Source organism: Solanum pennellii, chromosome 1, assembly GCF_001406875.1.
Source record: "Solanum pennellii chromosome 1, SPENNV200".
NCBI lineage: Eukaryota > Viridiplantae > Streptophyta > Magnoliopsida > Solanales > Solanaceae > Solanum > Solanum pennellii.
Genome location: NC_028637.1, coordinates 94,343,659 through 94,369,626, shown reverse-complemented (window position 1 = coordinate 94,369,626; position 25,968 = coordinate 94,343,659). Strand labels below are relative to the sequence as shown.

Sequence of the window (25,968 nt, the reverse complement as noted above, 5' to 3'; positions counted from 1 at the left end):
TAATGCTACAAGAATATTAGTAATTACAAATATGATAAACTCAAGGTTTCAATAATGGAAATATAAGTGAAAACAGTACACACTTCAAAATAGTATATAAAATTCAATGGTTTCAAAGAGAACTAAATACATCCAGCTGAATATCAATGCACAGCTAATCTTCAAAAGATCAAAATAGTTACTTCTATGTCTTCAGAAACAGAAGAAACAAAGACAAAGGAGACAGCGGTTTGCAAATAAGTTTTCTAAAATTATACAAGCTGTGTTACCAAACTAAAGTAGGTACAGTATCTCCATTTGGATGTAGTTGTCAACAACAACAAATGAATCTAAGGAACACAATCAGAGAGATAAAACCTCGAAGTTAATCTTTAGGGATCTTTACAAGTTTCAAGTTAGCACATCAACTGGAAAAGAATCATTATCATATTCGTGTTTCATCCATAACAGGTGTACTGCAGCCCTCAAGTAAATCACCAGCGCAAGGGTCTCAATTATCAGTAAGAGTTCTTTTAGTCTCATCAAATCTTTGAGACTTTCTCATCTTCATCCAGTAAATTACACTACTAGTGGAAATAGATTAAGTAGTGATGCAGAAAACAAAAATGCATAAGGATTCGACTTACAACTGAAACAAACTAAGTAAACATGTCAAACCAGCGGAAATAAAGGAAGTAAATGGCTGGTATATACCGTGTCCATCAGGCCTCTTTCTGTAATCAATATCTCTGAATATGCAAGAGTGTGTGAAGTGTGAACCCCTTACTCAAACTTAGGAGGTAGTAACTTTCATCAATAAGCAGATCCCCCTAAGGGCTAAGGGACTGTAACTTTCACCATAATCAACACAAGCTAGGGAAAGAATAATTACAATATAGGATGCTAATATTAGACAAGTCTTTGTAAAGGCAAACAAACTGATGAGGAGAAAGTGAACTTGCTTCCTTTCCTACTCCTTTTCTGCAACTTGAAATTGTGAAATTAATCCTTCAGGAAGATTTTTGGCATTAAAGAGATACTATTAAACATGTGATTTAATAGTTAGTTGTACTTTACATAGATATAAGTATATAAAGACAACTTGCCAATATATTGTGACTGTTATTATCATGCTCACATACAGAATATTATTAATGCATGAACAGAAGAGTTAGATTTAGATACCAGAAACACTCACCCGTCTCTTCAGAGCTTCTTTGTTAGATATTAAACTTATTTCCCCAGCCAGTTTGAGCCATTGCAAGCAGGAAATGACCTGCAGGCTAACACAGAAAAAAGCACCTGCTGAGCTTCTAGATAAGTTTAACACAATGCTCACGTTCTAGGGAGATGTTTTTCTTTTTACTACTTATCTATATCAAAGTTGTAAGTGAAAGGCACACTTTCAGCAGCATTGTAGTCCCTGAAGTACATTGATATTCCATAATATTAATAGTATTCAACTGATCAACTTAACTGCAGATAGTTTTCAATGTATCCCCTTAGTCCCACTCGCAAGATACAACTGGAAACACAAAAAAGGCATTTCTTTCCAGTTAGACAAAAATCTGATTTGGAGCATATTTCATCACAATCACTCAAGAAGATATTAATATATGGCCCTTTGACACTGAAACCATCTTCCTTTCATTGTTGAACTACTACCATTTTTTGAAAAATGAAAACAAAGGAAACAACTTGTTAGTCAATGGACAATTCCTGCTTCTGATTTTACAAAACTTATTAACACAAATTTACTCCTTCAGACAGCATAGATCAAACTTGTGCTGATAAATCTGGATAATTTGCACTTTTAATTATAATGGCAACGTGATAGTTACATCTTGTGTTTCAGTCACAAGCCATGCAATTGTTTTAAAATCTCACAATGAGCTATCAGGAGCAATAAAACAAGAAGGATGTACAAGTCAAAATCTTTTCATTTGATAACCATCTAAAAGATTGACCAACAATAAGCACTCTGATGTGCCTTAGCAACTTATTGAGTCATTTTCCTTTGAGAAACTATCAGACCACTTTTTAGGGGCATCTGGATGAATGTCAGAGATGCGAGCCATAAACATTTTATCACTAGTGGCAACAATACTTGCAAGAGAATATTTATATCGACACCAATCCTGTTCTCTAAGCCACTTATGGAATTGGCAACGGGGCATAATCCTCTTCTCCAAGTCATAACATAAACAGGATGGGAAAGCACAAAGCTCCTCCTGTGATAATCCCATATCCAGGAAAAGAAATTTTATTTTTTGCTCAAGAAATTCAGCTTTCTGGTTCAGAATCTTTGGACACGTTGTAAGCATTTTGCAGAGCGTCGATAACTTAATTCCACCACGAAGTAGGCAATCAAACCGTTCCTGTAACTCATCACCTGGACCATGCAACAGAGACAACACTTTCATAGTCACCTTGTTTTCTCCAAAACCAATCCCATGCAAGAAATTTAATTTACGAAGGGTATGAAAGGGTGTTCTCGTCGCCTGAATTTTCTGCAAATGCTCTGCATAATCTTTGTCAAAATCTTCAACACTGCCAATAACATAGTTACCTAACAGACCATGACCACCATTTTTTAGTCTGTCAAAGAACCATTCATTTAGATCCAATGATCTCAAAACATGAGGTACATTAGCTATTCTATTTCTACCCATAATGTATTGGTATGTTTGGGCAATCAATTTTCGTTTATTTACACCCAATCCAAAATGTTTCAAAAATCCTACCGTCGAAATCATACGAACTTCCAAATCAAAACTCAAAATCTCAGGCTTCGATAGAACTAAAAGTCCAATCTCTTCTTTTCTCACATCTAGTCTACAAAAAAAATCAATCTTTTTAGCCAAAACCTCTTCAGAGTAATCAACAAAAATGCTTTTATTTCTTCCCATCAATTCACCAATCTTCCCTTTCTCACAACCCAATTCATAAAACATTGCAATTTTCCTACAAATCTCAAACCAAGCATTTACATTTCCCTCTACAGAACTTGCAAGATCAAAATCCAGAAACACCCTTTTCAAATCATCAAACAGCATACCAATTTCATCCTCACTCTTTTCACCCAGGACATATGGGAAAGCTAGGGAAATACCAATAACAGCAACATTACAAAACCGATATTGTTCAATATACGAAAGCCTCTCTTCCAATTCATAAGGCTCTTTACCAAAAATTGAAACATCCCCTTTGTACAAAATACACAATTTGTTCCAGGGGAAACCATAACAAGCAAGAGAACAAGCAGCATCAAAAACTTTACTGTCTTCACACAAGAAGCATTTGTTCACATGCAACATAGAACTAATTTCTACGTGATTTATACCAATGCTCTCAAAGAAAAACTCAAATTCATTAATGGGGTGGTACCTTAAGAACCTCTGAATGGAATTGGGAAACCGATTACGAGAAAATGGGACTTTAGAAACAAGAGCCAAAAGGGAAAATCGCGAGTTTTTACCCATGTACTCAGCAAAACAGAAGGGTAAGGATCTAGTGCAATGGAAGTATTCAGTGAGTACTTCTTGAGCTTGTAAAATCGCTTGGGGCCTATATTTTGCTGGAATCTTGGACAGTGTTGGAAGCTTTTGGTGTGTATTTGTAGAGAAAAATTGGAGCTTGAGAGTTACACAGAGGGATTGAAGTGTTGGGGTTTTACAACGAGAGAGCATTTCTGGTGATTGGGTTGGGAAGTAGCGTTTCAGTAGTTCTATAGAGAATTCAGTAGAAAAATGTTTACCTCCGGCGAGTATTGACGGAGGACATTCCGGTGAGTTTGTCGGCTTTTCTTGAACTGAACTGCACAAGGGATCGCCAGTGGGTTTTGACTGTTTTGGAACAATTGAAGAAGTTGCAGTATCATCCCTGTAATATTAGTATTTGTATGTTTGATCCATCATTTCTTTCTTTAAGTCATTTTGAGTCATTTCTATTAAGTTATATATATATATGAGTTTTTTTAATTCACAAATTTGATTCGATAAATAGGAGGAAATATTTTTAGTCATTTTCAATAGGTCGAAAAACACTATTTATCTTTTTTTAAAAGTAATGTTCACAAAATAAAGTAAGTTGATATTAATTGTTAATATCAAAGTACATTTTACGTTATAAATAAATTACAGTTTTATAATATTCAATTCAATTCAAAACTTACATAAAAAATTAATCTTAAGTTTAAAAAATCATCCAAAAAGAATTTTATAGAGCAATAAAATTTTAAAAAAATACAACTTTATAAAAAAAATATATTCAAATAAAGACAAAAAAAAAGGTCTAAAATATTTTAGATTTAAATTAAATAGATTGTGTGTGGAGGAAGATGTTGAAGACCTCTCATATTTTGACATCAAAACTTACCATTGGTTAAATATAATTTAGTACCATTATGGTAAAATATATTAAGAATTATTTTCATTATATATTTATTCATTAAGGACCAAATGAGACTAAACCTCATACATTGAAGGACCATTTTGATAATTTTGTCAAACCCAAACACTAAACAAAAATATATAAAACTTTGTTATATCTTTCTCTTTCATCTCCCTCCATCTTTCTTCACTCTTCCCTTTCCTGTCCTATTATCCTCCAATGGCTAATTCGCAGCAAATCGAAACCTCCATAAACCCTAGCCCTAATCCTCCTCCTCCGGGATCCCCACCGTCGGCTGCCGCCGTTGTTTCTCGACCGTCAGATGATGAAACGAATCGTTCGGCCACCGCTAAACGTTCACGGGAGGAATACGCTTCCGCCGCCACGGACGAGGCTGGTTTGTCTGGTGACGATGTGCCGCCGTTGAAGAAGCGGGTTAAGGTTTCTCAAGATGTAGTGTACCGTATTGTTGTTCCGTCCAGACAGATCGGGAAAGTTATTGGTAAAGCAGGGCATCGTATACAGAAGATTCGTGAAGAAACTAAAGCTACTATCAAAGTTGCTGATGCTATCGCTGTGAGTTATGCCATTTCTTGTTCTGTCTTGATGTTTTGTGTTATTAATTGTTAAATTCTTGGAAGCTCGAAATTGATTGTATGCCAAAATTAGGGCTATTTTGCAATTGCTTTTGTCGAAGTTTGAGAATTTTTGGAATCTAATTGAGAAAATTCAAGACAAACAATCGTTGAATTGAAGGAATTTGAGAAATTATTTTTATTTAACTGCTGGCTGAATTGCCTAGTGATCAATGAAGTGTGTTGGTATGAGATGAGCTCGAGTGAAGATCAGTGAGGATTCATATAACTTGCTGCAATTTGAGTTTTTAGGATTGAGGCTTAGTTGTTGTTTGGCATGTTGGTTTTGGTTCTCAATTACTCAATGTCAGACTAAGCATAGAGAATTTACTTCTGTCAGTGTTTTGGAGAATGAGAAGTGGAAAAGGGGACAAGGGCTTACTTCACCCAAGCGAGAAACCTAAAGCAGGCACACGTCTTTTCCAACTAAAGCACTATTTAGTACAAAAACGAAAAAATATTAAATATGCATAGATAGATATCCAACAGTTCAATAGGAATAACATATAAAGCAAATCTTTCAATTCTTAAATTTAAAAGTAAATAGAAGTTACTACAAGAAAAAAATGGAACAATAGAAAAAACAGACACAGAATAACAAAAAAATTTACAAAAAAGAGGAAAAATTGTAGAAAATGGAGAAAAAACTGAGCATAACAAAAAGAAATACAAAGTAGAGAAAGAGAAAATTGCAGACTGCAAGTTGTGAAAAAAAAAACTAACAGCAAGCTTAGCAGAGAAACAGAGAAAAGAAGAAGAGAATAAGAGGACATGAAAAATTTACCTTGCCGTCACTTGAAAGAGTGTCGCAACAAGAGAAGTGGAACATAAGGAAATGTTTGAAGTGTTTTTGCAATTTTATTGTGTTTTTTTTATAAAAAAAAAAAAAACTAGGCGCTTCAGCAGAAAAGCTCGCTTTGCTTTTTACTGAAGTCTTGCTTCTAGCTTCTGGAATTGAAGTGCTCTCTTTTTCACCATTCCCTTTCTTCACTGCAAAAAAGCGATTAGCTTCGCTTCCTGCTTTCATCACTCACTTTTAATAACACTACTTATGCTGTTATGCATTTGGTATTTGCAGCGTCATGAAGAGCGAGTAATTATCATTAGCTCCAAAGACAATGATGATATGTTCAGTGACGCGGAGAATGCCCTTCATCAAATTGTGTCACTTATTTTAAAGGTAACATGATTTATGAGTGATAACATATTAAGTCATTTACTTTGAGCATTTCCTGTTTATATATTAGCAAAGAGATGTTTTATACAGTATGTTTTTGGTCTTCTTTCCTACATTTTATTATATGACCTTTTGATCTTCCAATTACACAAAAACTGTTTTATCGTCTAATCCTTGTTATAGCTGGTGTGTCTTTACAATAAATTTATGAATCTTTTTCCTGCGTCTGGTGCCAAAACTTAAGTCTTTTTGTCTGTTTTTGGAGGCTTAAGGATTGCTTTCTTATTCTCATTCCGCAATTATTTCCAGTTTTGCCATAAGTGTGGCAATATCTCTGGGTGTACAACTTTTGAAAAAATAAAAAACAAAGCCCTTCAACATCAATTACTCTGCCAACTGTTTCTGGACCATCTGTTTTTGGTGATTCCTCTTGTCCTGATATCTTTTGTGTGTGTATACATATATAGTGTGTATCTTTATATTGATAACATATATAGTGCGATCTTGGGAACCAATTTTGAGAGACCATGATTATATCCTCTGTGATACTCTCTTGGATCTTACATTTATACTCCTGGGGGAGGAGATTTATTGGCTAAGCCATTAAGATTTTCTCTCTTTCTAATATCTTTGCCTTGAGAGTGGCTTATGTATATTAATTAATAAGTCATGTAGGTTTCTAGATAAAAGTTGAACCATCTTCTTCTTGAACAAGGTTGTCACAGCTGCTATGTATGATTCTGCTTGTTGTTTGAAGGTTAATCCATGAGAGCTTGCCCAGGGGGAACTGATCCTTGCCCTATATTTTTTACCATGATAGGATGATGGCAACCTTGACGCGCAAAAAGTTGGTGCTGGACATGTGGCAGCAAACACGGTAAGGTTTTTGATTGCTGGTTCTCAAGCAGGTGGTTTGATAGGAATGTCTGGTCAAAATATTGGAACTTTGAGGAATTCTTCTGGAGCAACGATCACAGTTCTTGCTCAACATCAGTTGCCTTTGTGTGCATCTGCTCATGAGTCTGACCGTGTAGTACAGGTGAGAAGTTGGTACAGTTGGCCAGTTCATATCCTAAATTGTTTGCATGTCTATGTTTCACCCATTCGGTGTACTTATGGTTTCTTCGATAAACTACAGTCCGATAGGTGTCATATTAAACCATTCATTTCTGAGGTAGATAGTGTAGTATATAGCAGTCAAATGTTAAACACTATGTATGAAACATTGGATGTCTGTCATAGAAAACCTTATAATTTTCTTGAGACAAGTAACAGTTCTATTCAATAAAACCTTGGCCAGCCCAGAAAAAGGTGCTAAGTTGGAAACTTTACAAGCACCGAAAGGTTGCTTAAACCCCTGACCAGAACCCTATACAATTATACATTGCCAATTCAATATACTAACTCTCCTATTCCCCCCCACATATTCTGCTTACACCCAAAAAAAAAAAAACAAGCTAAGACAATTCATCCTAATTTTCTCGATAGGACTGCTAGTGCCTTCAAATATCTACCATTCCTTTCTTTCCACACTTTCCACCAAATGCAAGCAGGAATAATCTTCCACCAGTCCTCCTCCCCACCTCTATTCCTGATACTCCACCAATTGTTCAGCAATGCCAAAGTAGAACTAAGTATTACCCAAGTAAAACCTTATAGTTTTGTTGGTTCTACTTTCTGATGTATTGCTTGTACAACGGTGTTTCCCCATCATTGATATAGTTATTTTTAAAATCAAATGTTAGTTATTTTACCTTAAAAGAAAACAGGCAAATCTTCATCAAAAAAAGAAAACAGGCAAATCTTATAAAAAAGAGCTATTGTTCAACTAACTTCGGTTAAGTTTCTAGCATTATTTGCACATGTATTCGACTTATCACATGCTTTCAAGGGTTCTCTGTCAACTGTAGCTTTAATCATTGTTCATTTGTCTGTTGTTAACTTGAAGTTGTTAGGCAGTTTTGGGATATCACGTGTCCTGTATAACCTATATAGCTTTAGTCACTGTTCATTTGTCTGTTGTTAGCTTGAATTTTCTTTGGCAGTTTTGGGATTTTGTCTTTCCTGTATGGGGAGATTTTTGTTTTGTCTAGGACTTATCTGTTTTTAGCTTATTTCTACCTTTTAAGAGCTTTAGCATTTTAAGCTTGTTTATTTTTGTTCTGCTTCCCAATTCAGCTTGCTGGAGACATCCCTGCGGTCTTGAGAGCTGTGGTAGAAATTGGCTGTCAATTGAGGTTTAGTAATTTTTTTTAATCAAGGAGGTTTAATAAATTTTAATTGGCATAATTAAGCTTTTTTTATCATTCTAAAACTATTTAATCCTAATATGTATATTTGACAGGGATAACCCCCCTAAACAAGTAATTTCGATCAGCCCGACTTACAATCTTGGTTATTCTCGTCCACCTCAACCACATGTGGATCCATCTTCAGGTAATCAATCTTCTCTTATAGTATATTTGAGCTTCTGGACTGATACACTTGATGCTATATGAAATTTGAGTTGTATAGTTATAATAATAACATCATCCTTGGGACTACACTCTTGCAGCTGAATATGTAAATCTGACTATGCTAGTTCCCGAATCATTAGCTGGTGGGTTGATTGGAAGGTGCGGCTCCAATATTTCAAGGATCCGTGCAGAGTCTGGAGCGACAATTAAGGTGCATAAATTGCCTTGTCAGATCTTTTGGATTCGTCTCTTGTTGTTTTAATGTTCGTGGTCTTGCTTTGCAGGTACATGGTGGGAAAGGCGAGCAGAAACAAAGACAAGTTCATCTTGGTGGTAGTGCACAACAGGTGAAACTTTGTTTCTATGTCTCACTTCTTTTTGGTGAGCTGCAGTTGTATGTCACCCTTTAGTTTCATTTGATAATATTGCTTTTAAAATGGAACCGTCTTTGGAGTACTTAGTCTTAGAATAAGCATAAAGATCTTTGACTAGACTCTTGTAATTTAAATACCTTTGGAAAAGGTCAATCAATGAGATATCAAGGGATTCCAATCGTGTTTAATATATTTTTCTGTTTAACAGGTCGCCCTTGCAAAGCAAAGAGTTGATGAATATGTCTATTCCCAGTTGATGTTACAAGCTGGTGGTGAGCAGTTACAGGATACAATGCAGCTCCAGCAGCAGTCTATGCAGCTGCAACAGTCGATGCATTTGCAACATTCAATGCAGATGCAACAACAAATGTAATTTTTTGTGTACCCTAACTCATAATTGGTTAAGTTTTAAATAAATAGCTTAAGACTCCTGTCTGGCATCTAACTTTTCAATGTTGCTTGATGCAGACCCAACACATCTGCTACGCTGATGCCAGGATATAATCATGGTCATGGAGTTTATATGAACAGGTAAGTTGCATACAAATTGTCCTTGTAAAAGCTGATTGTTATCCCATTACAAGTATCAAAAAGTTTCTGGTAATTTTTTTTGTCATAGTAAAATGAGCGAAAATTTTGCTACAGTTAAGTTGACAGTCTGATACTGACCCTAAGGGTGATTATGACATTTCTTTCTCATGCTCCTGTGGACCTAATCATTAGCTCTTTCAGAGTTGGTTTTTGGTCAGTAACTTGGATGTTTGCTAGGATTTCTTATCCACTGGTTGTAGACTATTTACTTTGCTAGTTGGTGGAATGACAATAGTCTATCCTTGTATTTGCAGTAACCAAGAAGCTCATATGATGGCATCATACCCACAAGTCTACACATCAACCAACCCTCAAGCTCCCGGTTACTATGGTCAGTCTTATCCAGCTCCACAGATGTAGAAGCAAAAGGGGGTCTTTCTCATACATCTTTTCAATCAGATGATTGATATACACAATGTAGACAATTTCTTGTTGTGTCATTATTTGGGTTTCTGATATAAGCATTGGAGATGGTCGGTTTCGGCCAGGATGTCTCTTGTTGATGTTGCGACATAGTTTGCATGAGATCACTTAATTCGTGGAATATTGATGGAAAAGTTTATGCTTAAAGTTTTACGATCAGCGAATCTAGTACGCCTCTGGGAGCGGCAGATCTACTGAAGGGAGCTTATAGTAGCAGTTGCATTGAAGGTATAAGCATAGCCCTCTGGATCTTCTGCCCCTTTGATCTCCTCTGGTTCCACCCTGCCCGATCCTGCCCCTTGAAAAAGCTCCCAAACCCCGCCCTGGTTTACCTTTGCTGCTTGATTTTCATTTAGCTCTGTTGTTTCCATCAGAACAGAAACAGGGATGTGAGAGAATGCATTGCACATCAGACGCGGTCACCTCCCATTTAACTGATTTCTGAAGAACTTGTAAAAAGCACTTTGTGCGAATGATTTAGAAATGAGATGATCAGGAGTGATGGATGAGGGGGGGCCGATGGAGAAGCAGAGCTCAGGACAATGGGCTGTAGCAGCAAAAAGATTGACAAAAGTTCATCGGTTCAATTATTTCTTTTTGGCTCCCAAACCATTCAAATCCCATCACCCCATCTATAGCGTGTTCTTTACCCCCACCTCCCACCCCGCCCAGCACCATCATGCATATCATTCCCCTAATCCTGTGCAGCATTGTCCCCGTGTATACGCGCCCATAAGATACACTGCCATGTCTTTGACTCATTTATCTTTGTATTTAAGCTGATTGACATATTGCGAGTCCATCTCTTGCAAAACAGGAGTGGTATTTATGTTCAGCATGGTATACAGGTGTTCTGATTAATCCCAGTCGAAAATTTAATCCCATACTTGAAAGCTCTGATAATTTTTCAATCGATGTTGCCTGATATCGTTGAATAATTGTGAGTGATGTTGCTAGATTTCTCATGCAAATGAGAAGTTTGGTAAAAAAAATTGACGACACAAACAAATTTGGGGTTTTGCTTTGAAAGTACTTCCTCAAAACTTCTTGATGAATCAAATATGCAATGGATGTTTGGTTGGACTGATTAGAAAAATAATCTCTGCATTAACACAACGGTAGGTTGAATAAATTGTTACTATGTTATGCTGTTTAGTTGGTAAAGTTGTACATTTCATGATTATAATATGAAATAGGATACATGTATTATCACTGTTTAGTTATCATTTTATTCGATATTTAAGAAAGGCTAATAATATTATGCTGTAGACACTTAGAAAATAACATGTAGTAACAGAGCAAGTTAATTTTCTAACTGGCACAATTTCTTTCAGTTTTAATTAGCAAGAAAGAACTTGCAAAAACCAGAAAATTTGGGGGGAAAATTGAATAACATGAAAGAAAAACGATGTGACTGCAGCTTTAACTTTCATCTATAAAAAGATTTTAGTCCAAAGATAATATTACTTTCATCTATAATTAACTCGACCCAAACAACAAACTGACAAGAAAAAAGTTAAAAAGATCTGTGCCTATCATTAATATTAGTACAAAGTAATAACTATTTGAATTACATATTTTATATCTAATGGAACAACTCTAGGAACCTTCGGTTCTGGGGGGCCTTAAGCAAGTGGCCTATGGGTAGAGCCACCTGAGAACAAATTCTCAAACAATTTGGGGGCCATTTCTGGAAGATTTACAGGCTGATTAGGAGCCATAAAATTGACAATCTTTTCATGAATATTGTACCTGCAGGAACAAAGATCGAACTTTATAATCCCGGAAATCAAAATGCAACCTTGTACAACATAATCGATAATGATTTACCGGATTTTACGACTCTTTGAAGCACGACGATCAACAATTTTTCGTTTCTTTGTTTGTAGTCTCTTCAATGCATAGAATGCTGTTTCTGTAGTTGATACACAATTGGTTAGTTTAAGGTGTTCTTTTTCCAGGAAGCAAAAAAGCCTAGAAATGCATTCTCAGCCAAACACAGTATAAATACATTTTCTGAGAATGCTCATCTGTAGCTGTAATCTTTATAAACTTATTTCATGCTGTATACATGCAAATTCGAGTAAAAGCAGGGATCTTTCAGAAAATGACAGATACAGAATGCATGTGAAGAAAGCAGGCAACATTCTTCAAGCAACATAGTAACCTAAAAAAACCATTTCACATCGAACGATACCAATAGCTGACATGTGATGGTCAAAATCATAGGAGAAAGACGGAAAAAAATTGAACATGATGTTGAAGGTATCACATCAAAGGTGAGGATAACCACGTTTCCCTAATAACATAAATCACCATAGATAGAGGAAGGTGGTACCTCTGAAACATAACCAGATTATTTTGCAGAGGTGGAGGGGGTTGTTCAACTTACCAGATGATGCGGGATCTACAGCCTCAAAGAACTCCTTCAGCAATTGCTGATAGAATTCAGAGTCATCCAGAAGCTCTGGATCACCATCCATGTTTGTTCCCTGATCCAAGTTAAGGATAATGAGACGTGCTTTTTTTTCTAAAGAAACACTATCCATGCAAGAGCATTCTCAAGCAAAAATTAATGCATTTGTACATGAAGAATGACATTTTCCACTGTTGTACCAATTGCATAAACCTGACAAAGCTAGCATGCCTATATTTGTCTAAGCAACACATTCAACAAGGAGATTTACTGGTCTACTCTTATCAATTGGACTTTAACAGCATCACTATTCAGGGCCAAAAACTGACAAAATGCATAAATAACACATTGATACCTCTCCATTGCCAGTAGCATCTGGAACCTGCATAAAAGCAGGCACATAAATCAAAACCAAGGAAAACAGAAAAAAAAATTGTCATAAACATTAAGAAACATAGCCGTCCTCAAATCAACTCAGAAAGTTAGACTTACAGTTCCAAATAGTGCAACTGCCGATCTACTTTGCTGCATTCCTTTTATCATTTTGCTAGGATCTCTCATATAACCAGCTACTTGTTGACTAATATCCTGTACAATATCACAACATTAATTCAAGACATTGTGATCATTGCTGTACATAGCATCTTTCAAGTCCCAGAAATAAACCTGATTAAATGCTTGCAATTTGCCTTTGATCGCGGCAGCACCAGAGGTCACCTGGGTCTTTCTCTGCCATTTATCTATCGATTTATCCCTAAAAGCAGCCATCCTATGACACAAGAATTGCCAATAACAGGCCAATCTACTTAGCAAAGGGAGAAATGGAAAAACAAACTTATCACATGAGAATGCAATGCTGAGAAAAGGCAGGGTATTAGCTACTCTCGAACCTAACTTTTGGAGTTAAGAAAATGCTCGTAGTTATGCAGATTTTGTTCCTAACAAAGATGTATATAAAATCTGACTCCAGATCAACACTAATAATGGATGCAGAACCTAATTCTTCACAGGGGAAGCAAGATCCAACCTATTGCTTAGAAGAATGCGATAGATTATGAGAAATAATCGCTAGAACAAAAGCAATCGAAAAGGTAATCTACAACATTCGAGGACTTGTGGCCCCAAGTTTCCACACCCTCCGGTTTAGCCAATTAAATTAGCAACGCCAACATGGATTAAAAATCTTGATGATGTTACGATCAAGGTTCTTCCCCTCCTTTTTCATTTGATTTCCAGTTGTGTTTAGCTCAACAATCAAATGGTAAAAGTAAATTGCTATCTTAATTAGCCCTCATTAATTCAAATGAAAACTTATACTTGCTCTATCCCAATTTGTACGAGTCTTTCAATTTTGGGAGGACCAAAAATATTTGACACCAATTTCATTTCTACATGACTTTCAGAACCTTCAAGAAGTCCAAATTCCAAGTTTTAAAGTGTGGTATGATATTTATTTCTGCCAGCTAACTTCTCGACCATTGCTTTATATGCTCTGCACTATGACTAATATATTGCCAAGTCAAATTAGTATCCTATACTCTTCATAGACTCTCATATAAAATGTGACTTGAGGTGAGTATAAGGTTAAACAGGAACTTACATACGCATTGTTCTTATTTTGCTCTCAGCTCTCTAGAACAAGACATGTCAGACAGACAGGCACAGACATGGAGTAAAGGCATACATATTTGGGAATAGTAGAAAATAAATAAGAACAAGATAACTTGTATTTCTCTTAGAGTTTTAAGTTAACTGTGACACAAGTCTTATCTTGCTCTTGGGGAACTGCACATTCAGACATGTCATACAGATGGACAAAGGCATCCATGGAGTAGACACATAGGTCCTGGGAAGAGATAAATAAGATAAATGAAAAGAAATTGGTTTTTCCTTGCTCATAGGCAATGGAAACTTGAAAGTGTGCAAGGAATACGAGGTAGAACAAAGTGAAGATTGCACCCACCCAATTCTGTTACCTCTCCCACTTAGGCCTTAGCCTCTTCCAGCACCACTCTCTTGCTCATTTAGATTTAGAGTAAAACACAAAGAGAAATGCACTTTGCATGCGAATATTTCGCTCAAATAAACTATTATACCAAAATTTGGTTCACGTTCAAAATCATACCCGTGTTTTAAATTTGACAAAAGACAGTTACAAAGAATCAGGTATTGTCGATTCACATTCTGCCAATGATGTGATCCAGCTTAGGCTATACTGGTGTTCTAGCCCAGCCCAGATAACTAATGTTCTGCTTAAAAAGAGTTCAGGCTTAGCTTCCAGGAATAATACATGCCAATCCCCTTAAATTCCTAGGCCACCAAAATTGTGGCACCTGTAATTTCTTTTTCTTTGTTGATAAGTAGAGCACTGATAAACATCTACTGGCTGTGTTGGCTGAATTTCCACCTAAATCACACTCTTCTTCCTAGTTTTAACTGTTACAATGTTGGAAGTTCCTCCTGATTTGTCATATAAAACATGTATATCTTGTAGCAAACAAATTGAGATCGTGATCTAAAGCAATAACAAAAATTGACAGACAGCTATAAAACAAGGGATGTGACAATAAGCCCCAGTTAAACATTCTTACCTTGAATGCATTTGAGAAATCTTCTGCCAATCATCATCAACTTCACCTGACTTTACAGAATCTTCCAAAAGCTTCGACCTTTTACCAGAATTGACTTCAGGAAAGAAAATTACAGAAACAACAACCAGTGAATATGTTAATTCCTAAAGATGCATATGTTGTCTTTGAGCTATGAGGAAAATTGATGGTCATTAGGCCCTTAAATATGAAAGATGTGCAAAAGGTCCAGGACTTGATTTTCCAGTTTGGAAACATTACCAAATATGGTGGCATATGAAAGGATTTCCAGGAATTCTTTTTCAGTTAATTACAGACAACAGGGTATTATAGAACTTCTACTTAGAGATCACTGTTTAGAGCTGCAACATAGAAGCAATCGGTTTCTTTTGCAGGTCTTGAAAATCTAGCAAATATCTGACCCTGTATAACCTAATCTATTTGGTTTCTTAAAGCAAGTCCTCTCAAGTAGTCAATACCTTGAGTTGAGGATCAGATTTGACAAAGAGCATCCTGTTACATCCTAATTTTACCAATATTTTACTACTACTATTATTAGATTATTTCAAGAAGGAACTTCAGATTTTCAAAAAACTCAAGAGTAAAGAACATTTAACACTCAAATTTTTTGTATGGGGGCAGCTCTTCAAGTTCTGCAAAATCAAAGCTATATGTCATACCATCCATTGATTTAGTAATTGATGGATTCTTCTCCAGTAGTACCTGTCAAATGGCAAAATGTGCTTTAATAATTGGTTATATAAGCAAAGCTGGATTGTATTAATCTGAACAAAAGATAACACTCCCTTCATCCTACTTCACGAGACATATATCCACTATGCACAACAATCAATAAATCAGTTGACTTTGTTCAACCCAGGTTTAAAAATTTTTATTACAAGACAACAATTTTGAAGTTTGTAGAGCATTTGACAAGAGAATATTGCTACGGATCATGGTTAAACTATTTATTGAGGTGCTTGCAATATGGTTATCAGTGACGTGTTTAGGATATATTGGGATATCAAAGTGGCAACCTATCACCTAATGGGACCGCTAGGGAGGAGCAATGGTCAGGTTTCCAGCAAAAGAAAAGCATACTAATCTTTTGTTACTCCAAAAGAAAATTGACTATGAGGTAACTGTTCTCACTGTACCTCTTGCAATGCCAGTATGGAATCCAAGGTTTTTCTGGAAGAGGCAATGAGATCTGAATATGCATCTTCAACTGTGTCCTCCGAATCACAAAAGGAAGACCTAATTGGTTCCTGCAGGCGATCAACATGCATTTAAGTTCAATTAGTCAATATCATGAATCTAGTGCTGGTGTTGAAACAAAATGGTAAACCCAATGAACCTGTGGAAGTCTATTGGCGTTCGAGAAAGCCTTTTGCAGCAAGAATCTTAGCTCAAGTGTCTTGTCCCAGAGAGCCTTTGGGAAATTTAAAGAGAGAAAAAAGGAAAAAGTTAAAAACACAATTTATTTATTTTGATAGTCAATAACATAATTTTGACAATTACGTAAGACAAGCTTGGACAATTCAAGTAGGAGATCAGCAAGTCATTAATCATGTACTACACTAGATCGAATTACTAGTCAATCATCATATTACTTGAAAAGAATAATCAAGTAAATGATATTAGCACTATAGCTAAAATTTCAGCCATTGGCAAGCCAAGAAGCAATAGAAGTATAGTTTATATGCAACTCAATCGTATAGTTTCTATTGGAGATACAACATAGATATCAATGGAAAACATACAGGGGAATAAATAACTTCCAATCACATAATAGCCATTTATGTTTCCTGTAACCAGAATTTCTTTTAATTGAAGCAACATGACGTGTGCATATACAACCAAAAAAAACAATAGTAAGAAGATAAAACTAAAGTTATCGCCTGTGACATCTGGTACACTATACCTTCTGGTTTTTAACTGCTTGACCTTTGAGAAGATCCTCATCCTTATGTTGCGTCAGATTCTTCAAAAGATCTCTGTGCACATAATAACCGCCAAAGTCAAATGTCTACCAATAGTAGGCAAGAGTACCATATCTTTAATAGTGAGGACTTCCTACTTGTTTTACTGCTGATATTATTTATATTTTAGACTTGCTATATGATCATCAAGACTTGAACCAAACTGAAGAAGGAAACTAGGCTGAAGCTTGATAAAAATATGATGCGAGTTATTTAATAGTCGAAAGACGCATTAAACTGTGAAGAACTTTGATAAATTGTGATGGAAGTTCTTTTAATACTAGCTAGATGTATCTTGGATGGATTGAATCCACTATTAAACAAGTGATCTTATAAATTGTGATATAAATCATTCTTCAGCTCAGAAGCCTTTGTGTCTCTAATGAGATTAAAGAGCAAATATGTACTTATTAGGTGATAAGTTCAACTAGAAATATTCCATAAAACTAATCTATGTTGTACAGAAAGAAACTTACTGTTCCTTGTGCCTAAGCTCCATATATTCTTTCTCAAGTTCTTCCATTTCAGCATTTTTGTGTTCCTCAGTCAGTTTTTCTCGCTCTTCTTCTTCTTGATCTCCTTCCTCATCTTCCTCTTCCTCTTGTTCTCCACTTTCATCTTCATTGCTGTAATGATCGACGTCATCGTCATTGTCTGTATAGTCATTGTTTTCATCACTGTCGTCATCAAAGTTCTCGGCCTAAGCATATCACAGACATTTATCATTTGTAAACTATTTGAAACAAAAAAAATCAAGGATAGAACCATATAAGTACCCACGAGGGATTTTAAGAGAGAAAAACTAACATCATCCGACATCTCATTTAATATTTCATCATTCTCAAATTCAGAGTTGCTTTCACTCTCCTCTACTTTCCTCGATTTCTTTGAAGACGTGCCCATTTTCCTGCCTCCTAAATCTGAAGAAACAAAAAAGAATTCATCATTTATCAATCGGGTAATTACACTCGCGACAAGACAAAAACACAAAGCCTAATTTTTCGAAAACTAATATGTAAAAGGTAGAGCTGGAAATCACGAGACACACTCTAAAGTCCTCAAGATGGAAATAGGTGTTTAACTTTCACAGGGATAGCACTTCAATAAGTGAAGTACTCTCCTTGTGCAGTATGTCATGACATGGCTCAATGCACACTTCTTTTACCCTTATGGTGTCCACCTTTACGCCCCCAAAAAATCTTATTCCTTGGGTGTTCACCTTATGAAGTATGATACTATCTCTATCAATTCACAATTTTGATAGAGCAAAGTTTACTCCTTTAGACATATTATCGAACATTGTCTACAATACAATAGTTGGAGACCTTAGGAACCAAAAAAACATGATATCTGAAGCTAATTACTAGTTTTTTGATTTCTGAGCCATAACCACAAGAAAACAAATAGTAACAATCAGAATTAAACTAGAAAAGCAAAAATATATGTATAAATACATGTGTTGCAGTTAAAGCTTCTTCTTTTCCAGCTTTAAATCAACAAGTTGTTAGTTTAAGCTTAAATTGAATGGAGAAGAACCAACTAGGGTTTTATTTAAGCAGTTAAAGAGAAGTAGAAATCATTACCAGATGAATATGAAACTCAGCCACCAAATTCTTGAGGGAGAAAAACAAGGGTTTAAGAATCCTAATAATAAGCGGGTCACCCTTTTTTATTTTTAACCCGGATTTGACCCGGCCCTGCTCCAAACTCGTTTTCGCTGAACCGTAATAATAATTTGAGTTAAATTAGACATTTGAATTATGACTTGTTCAATCGAGCATTTGAATACATGATATAGTTTTTCTATTAGACACTCAAAGTTCATCTTTTGTGTTGTTTTTGAAATGTTTATAATTTAAATAAATTAACTACTCAAAATACATATGTTAATTTATAGAAATTAATCATAACTACACAATCTTCTCTTTAAATAGGTTGATCTTAAATTTTTTCCGTTGAAAATCAAATTTATGTCTATCAAGAGATAATATCTTTTAAGTACACAAGATATAACTCATTGTAAACAAAATTAAAATAAAATTATTTACTATTTTAGGAGCTAATTACTTAAATATACTCTAGTTTGCAATATTAGGAATCTTATCATATTTGGTGTGTATGTTTATATACACGTATCTCGAGTCGCATGGGGCAAAATTAGATGTAATTTGTTTTAGATATACTATATCCAAGTGAATTAGTATGTATCTGAAACATATAACAAATCTCGCTCGTCTCTCTTGCTTCCCTCCCTCCCTCCCTCTTGCTCGTCACTCTCGTATGTATCCGATATTTAAATACGTGTGAATCACGCTAGATACATATAGAAATATGAATATAGTATGTATCCAGTGAGATTCGCATTTATTTGTCATACATGAATATATCACTCGCCTTCCTCTCTATCTCGTTCATTTCTCTCTATTTTAATGTATTTGATGACAAAAATACAAGTATCTAAGTGTATTTTTTTTTTAAAAAATATCATAAAAAACTTTTTACTTTACTACTCATATAGAAAAGGCTAGTTTCAATATGTGTGCTTGATGTCTTTTAATTCAAATTTGAGGATATTTTAGTCTTTTTAATGCTTCAATATAGGTTACGTGTCTTCCAAAGAGATATCTTGAATTGACACATCATTTACTTGTTCTTTCAACTTTCTCCCTTCATTATTCTCTACTTTGATCGCTGCAAATCTCTTTTTGTTTTCCCCCATTCATCTCAGGTAAGGCTACTTTCTAATTGTTTCTTCGATTTCCTCTAATATTTGAATTTCCCCAAAACTTTGATGGCTATAACTCATATTGCCATGGATTATATTTGCTATTATTTTGCGCTGAATCTCTATTTTCTTGGCTAAATTTGAAATTAAGTTGCTAGCTTTTTATCTTCAGTTGATGAACTTTGATCTCACTGTCTTTATAGTTTTTTAGAAAATTATTATTTGAATTTGTTGTTGACGTAGCTTTTGCATAGGGGATCATACTAAATCGAAGCTTCTCGTGTTTGAAGCTATATTCCGTTTCAGAATTCAGTTGCAGGTATATCTATTGAACCGTGCATTAGCTTAATCTACCTTTGGAGAATGACTTGATTGATTGAAGTGACTGAAGGTTAAAATCATGGAGCAAAAATATTATTTCTGTTTGTGTCTTATTGTTAGTCGACCCTCTGAAGCTGCAAATACTACCTTCAGTTTTATTTTACCTAATTCTGATCATTTGGGTTAAAAAGAAGAAAAAAAAGAAAGCTAATGTTGTGCCTTGGATTGCAGTGGAGTATCAAGATTCTTAGTTAGCAGGCTTCAACCTCTAGCTTTTATGGCTGAGTCGTAGTATCAACTGTTTTGAAGGAGGAACATTGATCTTTATGGGAAATGTCAAATGTTGAATGCAATTTATATCTAAAATAAATTGCAACAATATCTATAACAAAGAAGAGTGACGGCAAAAGCAACATAATTTTTGTTATTAGGTAATAGACAGACAATGAACTTATGCATATTTGGTTGTGAGAATTAATGGAATAGGACAAAAGATAATTCTTTATTACTCTCCATAAGAGAGCTTGTAAATATAGATTTTCAAGAAGTAGCTTTTCTTTAATATTTTGTCATGTCGTACGGTAGAAATGATTTCAGAAAATTGTGTATGGAGTAGTAGAGTTTCCTTAATTTGAATTTTTTTTTAAAAAAAGATAAGTAAGATGGAACTAGATGGTAAGCTGCCAAAGGATTAAAACGACTTCCCTCTACGTGGAGTACGTTTTAAGAACTTTCTTGTCGTTTGCTTCAATACACTGTCTATCATTCATGTTGCGGATATTCGTAAAATTTGCTGCAATTAGTTCAATTTTATTTTTTTCAATAGTCTTTATTTATCTACGTACAACTAAATAGGGTTAAATATTACCATTTCTAGGTAGTCAGTTTGATGATTCACTTTATTCAAGACACGTGCAGTTCACCGACGTCTCGTCTTTACTGCCTTCTTGACTATCAATCGTGAGTTTTCTACTATTCTTTCTTTTTTAACATTCACTTTGTTGGGTCTCTGTTAGTTTTTCTGCATTCCTGAGTTGATACACTTATTGAGTGTTCAATCTAAAAGAGAATCGAAAATGGGAGGAGAGCAAATTAAAGAGATTAGTCGAGAGTATTTCAAGTTTTGAGTTGGTGCAGTAATTTGGTGATGAAATTTCACATTTGACTACTGACAATGGAGGAATTTTTTTATTTGAATCCTAAATTTCTGGTTGTTCTCCTTCCCGTGTTTGAGTTAATTTGTTTTTTTCACCTGGCATAATGATTTATTTATTTATTAAAGTCAAAAAATATCACTCATTCTATTTGTTTGTGGGTTTGAAATTTGTCAAAGTAACCATCTTTTCTGTTTGCTTTGTAGTTTGTTGGAACTATTTCTATTTAACTTAGTTTTGATGTAAATTGCACAGAAAAAATTGAGTATGCAAGTTAAATCAAATAACAACACTGCATGCTAATTGATGAGTGTTCATTACATACAAATTAGAACAAAATATTTACTTACTTACTCCTGGTGACAAGTAAACCATTCTTTACGTCCATGAAACTAATTATAATAGGCACCCCATTAGATTATATATAGGAGAACCATTAAAGTATTAGGAAACAATCATGGGTCTTTCATGTGGTGTAGTCTCCTCCTTAAAATTTTTATCAAGAAAATAGTGAAGCTATGAAGTACTGAACAATTGTCAATGGCTCATGCTCAAAATCTCAAATAAAGAAGCAAGACAATAAGCACCTGCCATAAATGGAAATTTTAAAGTTTTAGGCCAGAAGAATGAAGTGACCTAAGAATCTATGATTAACTTGTCGGGTAATTTCCAAATGAACCAAGAGCCTGTTGGAATTGGCTTTTCGCTTTTGATTTATTTTTATCATTTTAGCTTATTAGCACTCTTTTAAATCATCCAAACACTCCAAAAGTGCTTAAATTGTATTGACTTAAAAACACTTTAAATAAGTCAATTCGAACAAACTCTAAGTCTAAGTACTCTCACAAACCTCGGCTGGTTCAATTTAGTAAAAATACAGTAATTTAGGGACACAACATAACAGAGCATACAACTTGCGCTATTCGAATATTTATCAGTGCTTTAACTCTTAGCTTAAAGCCTTGAAATAAATCAATATAGAGAACACATATAAAAGATATGATTATAATACTTTGTGTAGCAAGCTTATTAGACTCTTATTGTAGGGTAATCAAATACAAAAAAAAAAATGAAAAATGGAGATGCAACAAAAATACGAAAGTAAAATAGAAACCTCACATTATTAGTCACTTGATGTAATTTACTGTTCCTGAATCATCTTTTTATTTATCGGTGATTATTTCTCATACATATTAGTTGAAGCTAACATGATTAATGGTTGCTTCTTTGTCAAATGCTTCCAAGATGTCCTCGAACACTTTAGATTCTGAATTTTGTAGTTATTCTACCATCTGTTATTGCAAGAGATGGACTTGACTCTTGAGGCTCATTGCATTTGCATGGGAAGTGCCCAACATGTTTGAACAGGTTGTTGGCAACTTTCTTAATGTGCTTTATTTGCACGCATATTTGTATGTTATAGAAAATTTTGCATAATTGCACTCAATAGCAAACATATAAATGTATAATTCGCTATACATATACAATTGAAGCGAATTGTATAAAACGAGAAAGAGAAAGAGACTTGTGCAGAGAATTGTATAAAAACGAAGTGTATAAAACGAATTGTATAATCATAAGTGTATAGAACGATTATATACAATTTGAATTTGTATAAAATGAGAAAGAGAGAAAGGCAAAAGAGACTTGAGCAGGGGATATACAATTGAATCAAATTGTATAAAACGATAAAGAGAGAAATTATATACAATTTGAATTTGTATAAAACGAGAAAGAGAGAAAGGCAAAAGAAACTGGGCAGGGGAGTATTTTTATTGTATAATTATGAGTGTATAGGATGAAAATATATGTATTTGCATGTGTATATACAATTTTCTCTCGCTTTATACTAACAGAAACGCAATTTATACATTTCGCTTTTGTTTGTATGAGAGGCGAGGGTGGAGAGAGAGACTAGGGAGAGTGGAGAGCGAGATCTGGGAGAGGGGAGAGAGGAAAACAAAAATATGTGTATTTATACAATTTTTCTTCTGCTTTACAGAAATAGAAACAATTTTTATACACCTGCGTTTGTATAAAATTGAGAGGAAGCAAGCGAGAGATGGAGCGAGATAGGAGAGTGGCGAGCGAAAATTTGATGGAGAGAGGTTACTGACAAACAATTTACTACGGGACACTATTAAATCAAAAATAATTATAGCAATTAATTTAATTTATTTATTTATCATTATATACAATTTTCCCAATTAAAATTAGTACATCTCCTAAACTTATCCTGCATTGAACGGCCCAAGTTCGAGTCATGGGCCGTAAAAGTTGTGCAACAACAAAAATCCCTCTTTTTTAGTTTTTTGTTTTAAAAAAAAACTTTCTAACAAACAATATTTTACTACAAAGTATTAACACAAAAATACATTCAAAAGTTCAAATTATGTTTTGAGACTTTGGTACTCAATGAGAGTAATAATTAGAGGTTGTACCTCTTTACCTAAATTCAGTATTATTAAATATCAAATTTATACGATTAAGTTATGACATAATTTTAAATTCAACTCGCGTAAACAATATATTGTGGGTGTATCACAAATTAAGCATAAAAAAAATGAGAAAAAATTGTATCATGACAAAAATGAAAATAGATAGTATTATACTTACAAAATTTGCAATATTTACTACTATTCACTATCACCTAATTCAATCAACTGTCGGTTCAAAAAAAAAACTTCAAATCATGTTAAAAGGTTGAAAAGTTAAATGATCTTTTGAATTCATCAAACTTATTGATGTAAAAAGATAAAAGAAACTTAAAATGATTATTAACCGATTTCAAAGAAGTAAAAAAAATCAAATCGGTGCGACAAATTCGTTTTGCATTTAAGTGAGCTAGAATTTGCTTTTTCATCTCTAATATTGGCTGAGAAGTGTCGTATTTAAAAGTGACCCCTATAATAAGCTACACAAATTTAAATTTAATTAAGTATCAATACGAATATCAAATACAAAATAATACTCTGACAAAAAGAAAGAAGAAAGGGAGGGACCTCCTTCACGTGAGGATCACATGGATATATATAGCCAAATAGAGAGTTCAAGTTGTATTATGTAAAGTTATTTTCAAGATATATAAAAAGTAATGATTTGATGCTTGATCGAACAATGACACCCCAATTATTTGATAGGAACCCTTAAGGGGTCCAACAAACCACATGATTGTTAGCCAGGGGATAGAGTTATTGTATTACTTTCGGTTTTGAATTTAGTCGGATTCAATAAAAATATGGGCAAATAACAAAAGTAACATACTTTTTGGGCTAAATGACGATTAAGTTTCTAATGACCACAATTCATTAAAAATATATAAAAATATGGATATATAATAGGGCTGACACAATAAAAAGGTGGCAGATACATTATAATTTTTTGTCAAATTTTTGTAGTCGTCTTAATTTTTGTCATATTTTTGTATCCGCCTCATTTTTTATCACATTTTTGTATCCGCCTTATTTTTATATTTTTGTATCCGCCTCATTTCTTATCACATTTTTGTATCCGCCTCATTTCTTATCACATTTTTGTATTCGCCTCATTTTTTGTCATATTTTTGTGTCCGCCTCATTTTTTGTCACATTTTTGTATCCGCCTCATTTTTGTCACATTTTTGTATCCGTCTTATTTTTTGTCACATTTTTGTATCCGCCTCATTTTTGTCATATTTTTATATCTGGGTCATTTAACTTAAAAATGAGGGATCTTAGAAATTTTAAAAACCAATAGGAAATAAGGGTAATAAATCATTTTTCCTAAAAATATTTATAAATTTAAAATTTGAAAATAATTAATTTATGACTTTTAATTTTTTACTAAACATGTTTGACAAATCAAATATGTTTATAATATAATTCGACCGGGTAAAAAAAACTTATGCAGAATGGCTTATTTCAAATATATTTTAACAAAAAAAAGGAAAACTTTTAAGCATATTTATACTATCAAGTGTGAAAAAAATAGTGTTACAGTAAAATAAACCATGTTTTAAATTAAAATAATATGATTAAGTCAAAGTTATAAGTTAAAGCATGTTTTAATTAGATGAGCTTATAGCTTGTTATTATATCGCGCATTATAAATTTACAAAAAGTTTAAGTTATAATTTTTGATTTATTTTTATTATTTTAACTAATAAATAGTTTTGGAAAAGGGAACATTTAATCAAAATGAAGATACTGATTATTTTGTCAAAGTTTGTCGGGACTCTCTGTTGGGAATTATTTTTAAAAATTCAAAGATATAATAATAGAGTTTAATTTCAACTTATACGTACGTGAGAATTGAGATGTTAAAAGTAAAACAAGAAGTATATTTTTAACCATTTTAAATTTTCAAGCCAAATAATATTTTAAAATGCTAAACTCAAAATCACGAAACCTATAATTAATATTTAAAAAAAAAACATTCAAAGTTCATAAATCTCAAACTTTTTTTATTTTGTATCCATTTTTTCGTTTGTAAATTACGAGATGAATACAAATATGATTGGTTGTACTATAGATGACCTTAAAACATGAATTAATAGACACTTTAAATCGTATTTTATTTTATTTTTTACTTAGTGTTTAGAGTTTATATTAAAATTCTTGTTAAATTTAGATCGCATAGCCATTCAAGAATGATAATCCCAATTCATTTTTTTCTACACTCAAAATTCAAATCTAACAACTCTCATTAATAAGAATAAAATGATCAAATCATTGTCTTTGACCCGAATTCTTAAAACCATATTTATTTTCCCTTAAT

At 33.9% G+C, this 25,968-nt stretch overlaps 3 protein-coding genes across 6 annotated transcripts; 1 reads left to right on the top strand and 2 right to left on the bottom strand.

Annotated features, from left to right (window-relative positions):
- Positions 1 to 160: 160 nt before the first annotated feature.
- On the bottom strand, positions 161 to 3,859 carry LOC107006956 (transcription termination factor MTEF18, mitochondrial). Its single transcript, XM_015205460.2, is given in 3 exon segments — positions 161 to 960; positions 1,178 to 3,811; positions 3,814 to 3,859. Coding segments are annotated over 2 exon segments (1,887 nt in total). The 3' UTR covers positions 161 to 960; positions 1,178 to 1,970.
- Positions 3,860 to 4,530: 671 nt separating this feature from the next.
- On the top strand, positions 4,531 to 10,911 carry LOC107006973 (flowering locus K homology domain-like). Of its 3 annotated transcripts, none has more exons than XR_001454997.2 (11): positions 4,531 to 4,947; positions 6,085 to 6,186; positions 7,004 to 7,222; positions 8,362 to 8,420; positions 8,528 to 8,619; positions 8,738 to 8,850; positions 8,924 to 8,986; positions 9,222 to 9,382; positions 9,482 to 9,544; positions 9,859 to 10,255; positions 10,407 to 10,911. XR_001454997.2 is itself a non-coding variant. In XM_015205469.2 (10 exons), the coding sequence occupies exons 1-10, from the start codon at positions 4,591 to 4,593 to the stop codon at positions 9,962 to 9,964; spliced, it is 1,335 nt and encodes a 444-aa protein (XP_015060955.1). In that variant the 5' UTR covers positions 4,531 to 4,590; the 3' UTR covers positions 9,965 to 10,911. The 3 variants fall into 3 exon arrangements, 1 of the variants encoding a protein (XP_015060955.1); XR_001454994.2 differs by having other exon boundaries at positions 10,402 to 10,911; XM_015205469.2 differs by having other exon boundaries at positions 9,859 to 10,911.
- Positions 10,912 to 11,445: 534 nt separating this feature from the next.
- LOC107003268 (putative uncharacterized protein DDB_G0270496) lies at positions 11,446 to 18,696 on the bottom strand. Of its 2 annotated transcripts, none has more exons than XM_015201608.2 (14): positions 18,468 to 18,593; positions 17,821 to 17,933; positions 17,490 to 17,713; positions 16,956 to 17,028; positions 16,389 to 16,463; positions 16,189 to 16,299; positions 15,712 to 15,754; positions 15,035 to 15,128; positions 13,110 to 13,212; positions 12,936 to 13,031; positions 12,799 to 12,825; positions 12,420 to 12,519; positions 11,858 to 11,942; positions 11,446 to 11,779 (listed from the first exon to the last, which is right to left on the bottom strand). In XM_015201608.2, the coding sequence occupies exons 2-14, from the start codon at positions 17,914 to 17,916 to the stop codon at positions 11,653 to 11,655; spliced, it is 1,254 nt and encodes a 417-aa protein (XP_015057094.1). In that variant the 5' UTR covers positions 17,917 to 17,933; positions 18,468 to 18,593; the 3' UTR covers positions 11,446 to 11,652. The 2 variants fall into 2 exon arrangements, with proteins under 2 accessions (XP_015057094.1, XP_015057168.1); XM_015201682.2 differs by lacking the exon at positions 18,468 to 18,593 and adding an exon at positions 18,597 to 18,696 and having other exon boundaries at positions 11,472 to 11,779.
- Positions 18,697 to 25,968: the final 7,272 nt, after the last annotated feature.

What these genes read in the sequence shown, in the direction of transcription:
- LOC107006973 (XM_015205469.2), top strand. Translation starts at nt 4,591, where the DNA reads ATGGCTAATTCGCAGCAAATCGAAACCTCCATAAACCCTAGCCCTAAT. An exon ending in AAGTTGCTGATGCTATCGCT is followed by an intron (nt 4,948 to 6,084) that starts GTGAGTTATGCC and finishes TGGTATTTGCAG; the next exon opens with CGTCATGAAGAGCGAGTAAT. An exon ending in AGTCTGACCGTGTAGTACAG is followed by an intron (nt 7,223 to 8,361) that starts GTGAGAAGTTGG and finishes TTCCCAATTCAG; the next exon opens with CTTGCTGGAGACATCCCTGC.
- LOC107003268 (XM_015201682.2), bottom strand. Translation starts at nt 17,916, where the DNA reads ATGGGCACGTCTTCAAAGAAATCGAGGAAAGTAGAGGAGAGTGAAAGC. An exon ending in TAAATGAGATGTCGGATGAT is followed by an intron (nt 17,714 to 17,820) that starts GTTAGTTTTTCT and finishes TGATATGCTTAG; the next exon opens with GCCGAGAACTTTGATGACGA. An exon ending in ATTTCTCAAATGCATTCAAG is followed by an intron (nt 13,213 to 15,034) that starts GTAAGAATGTTT and finishes CTTGTGTCATAG; the next exon opens with GATGGCTGCTTTTAGGGATA.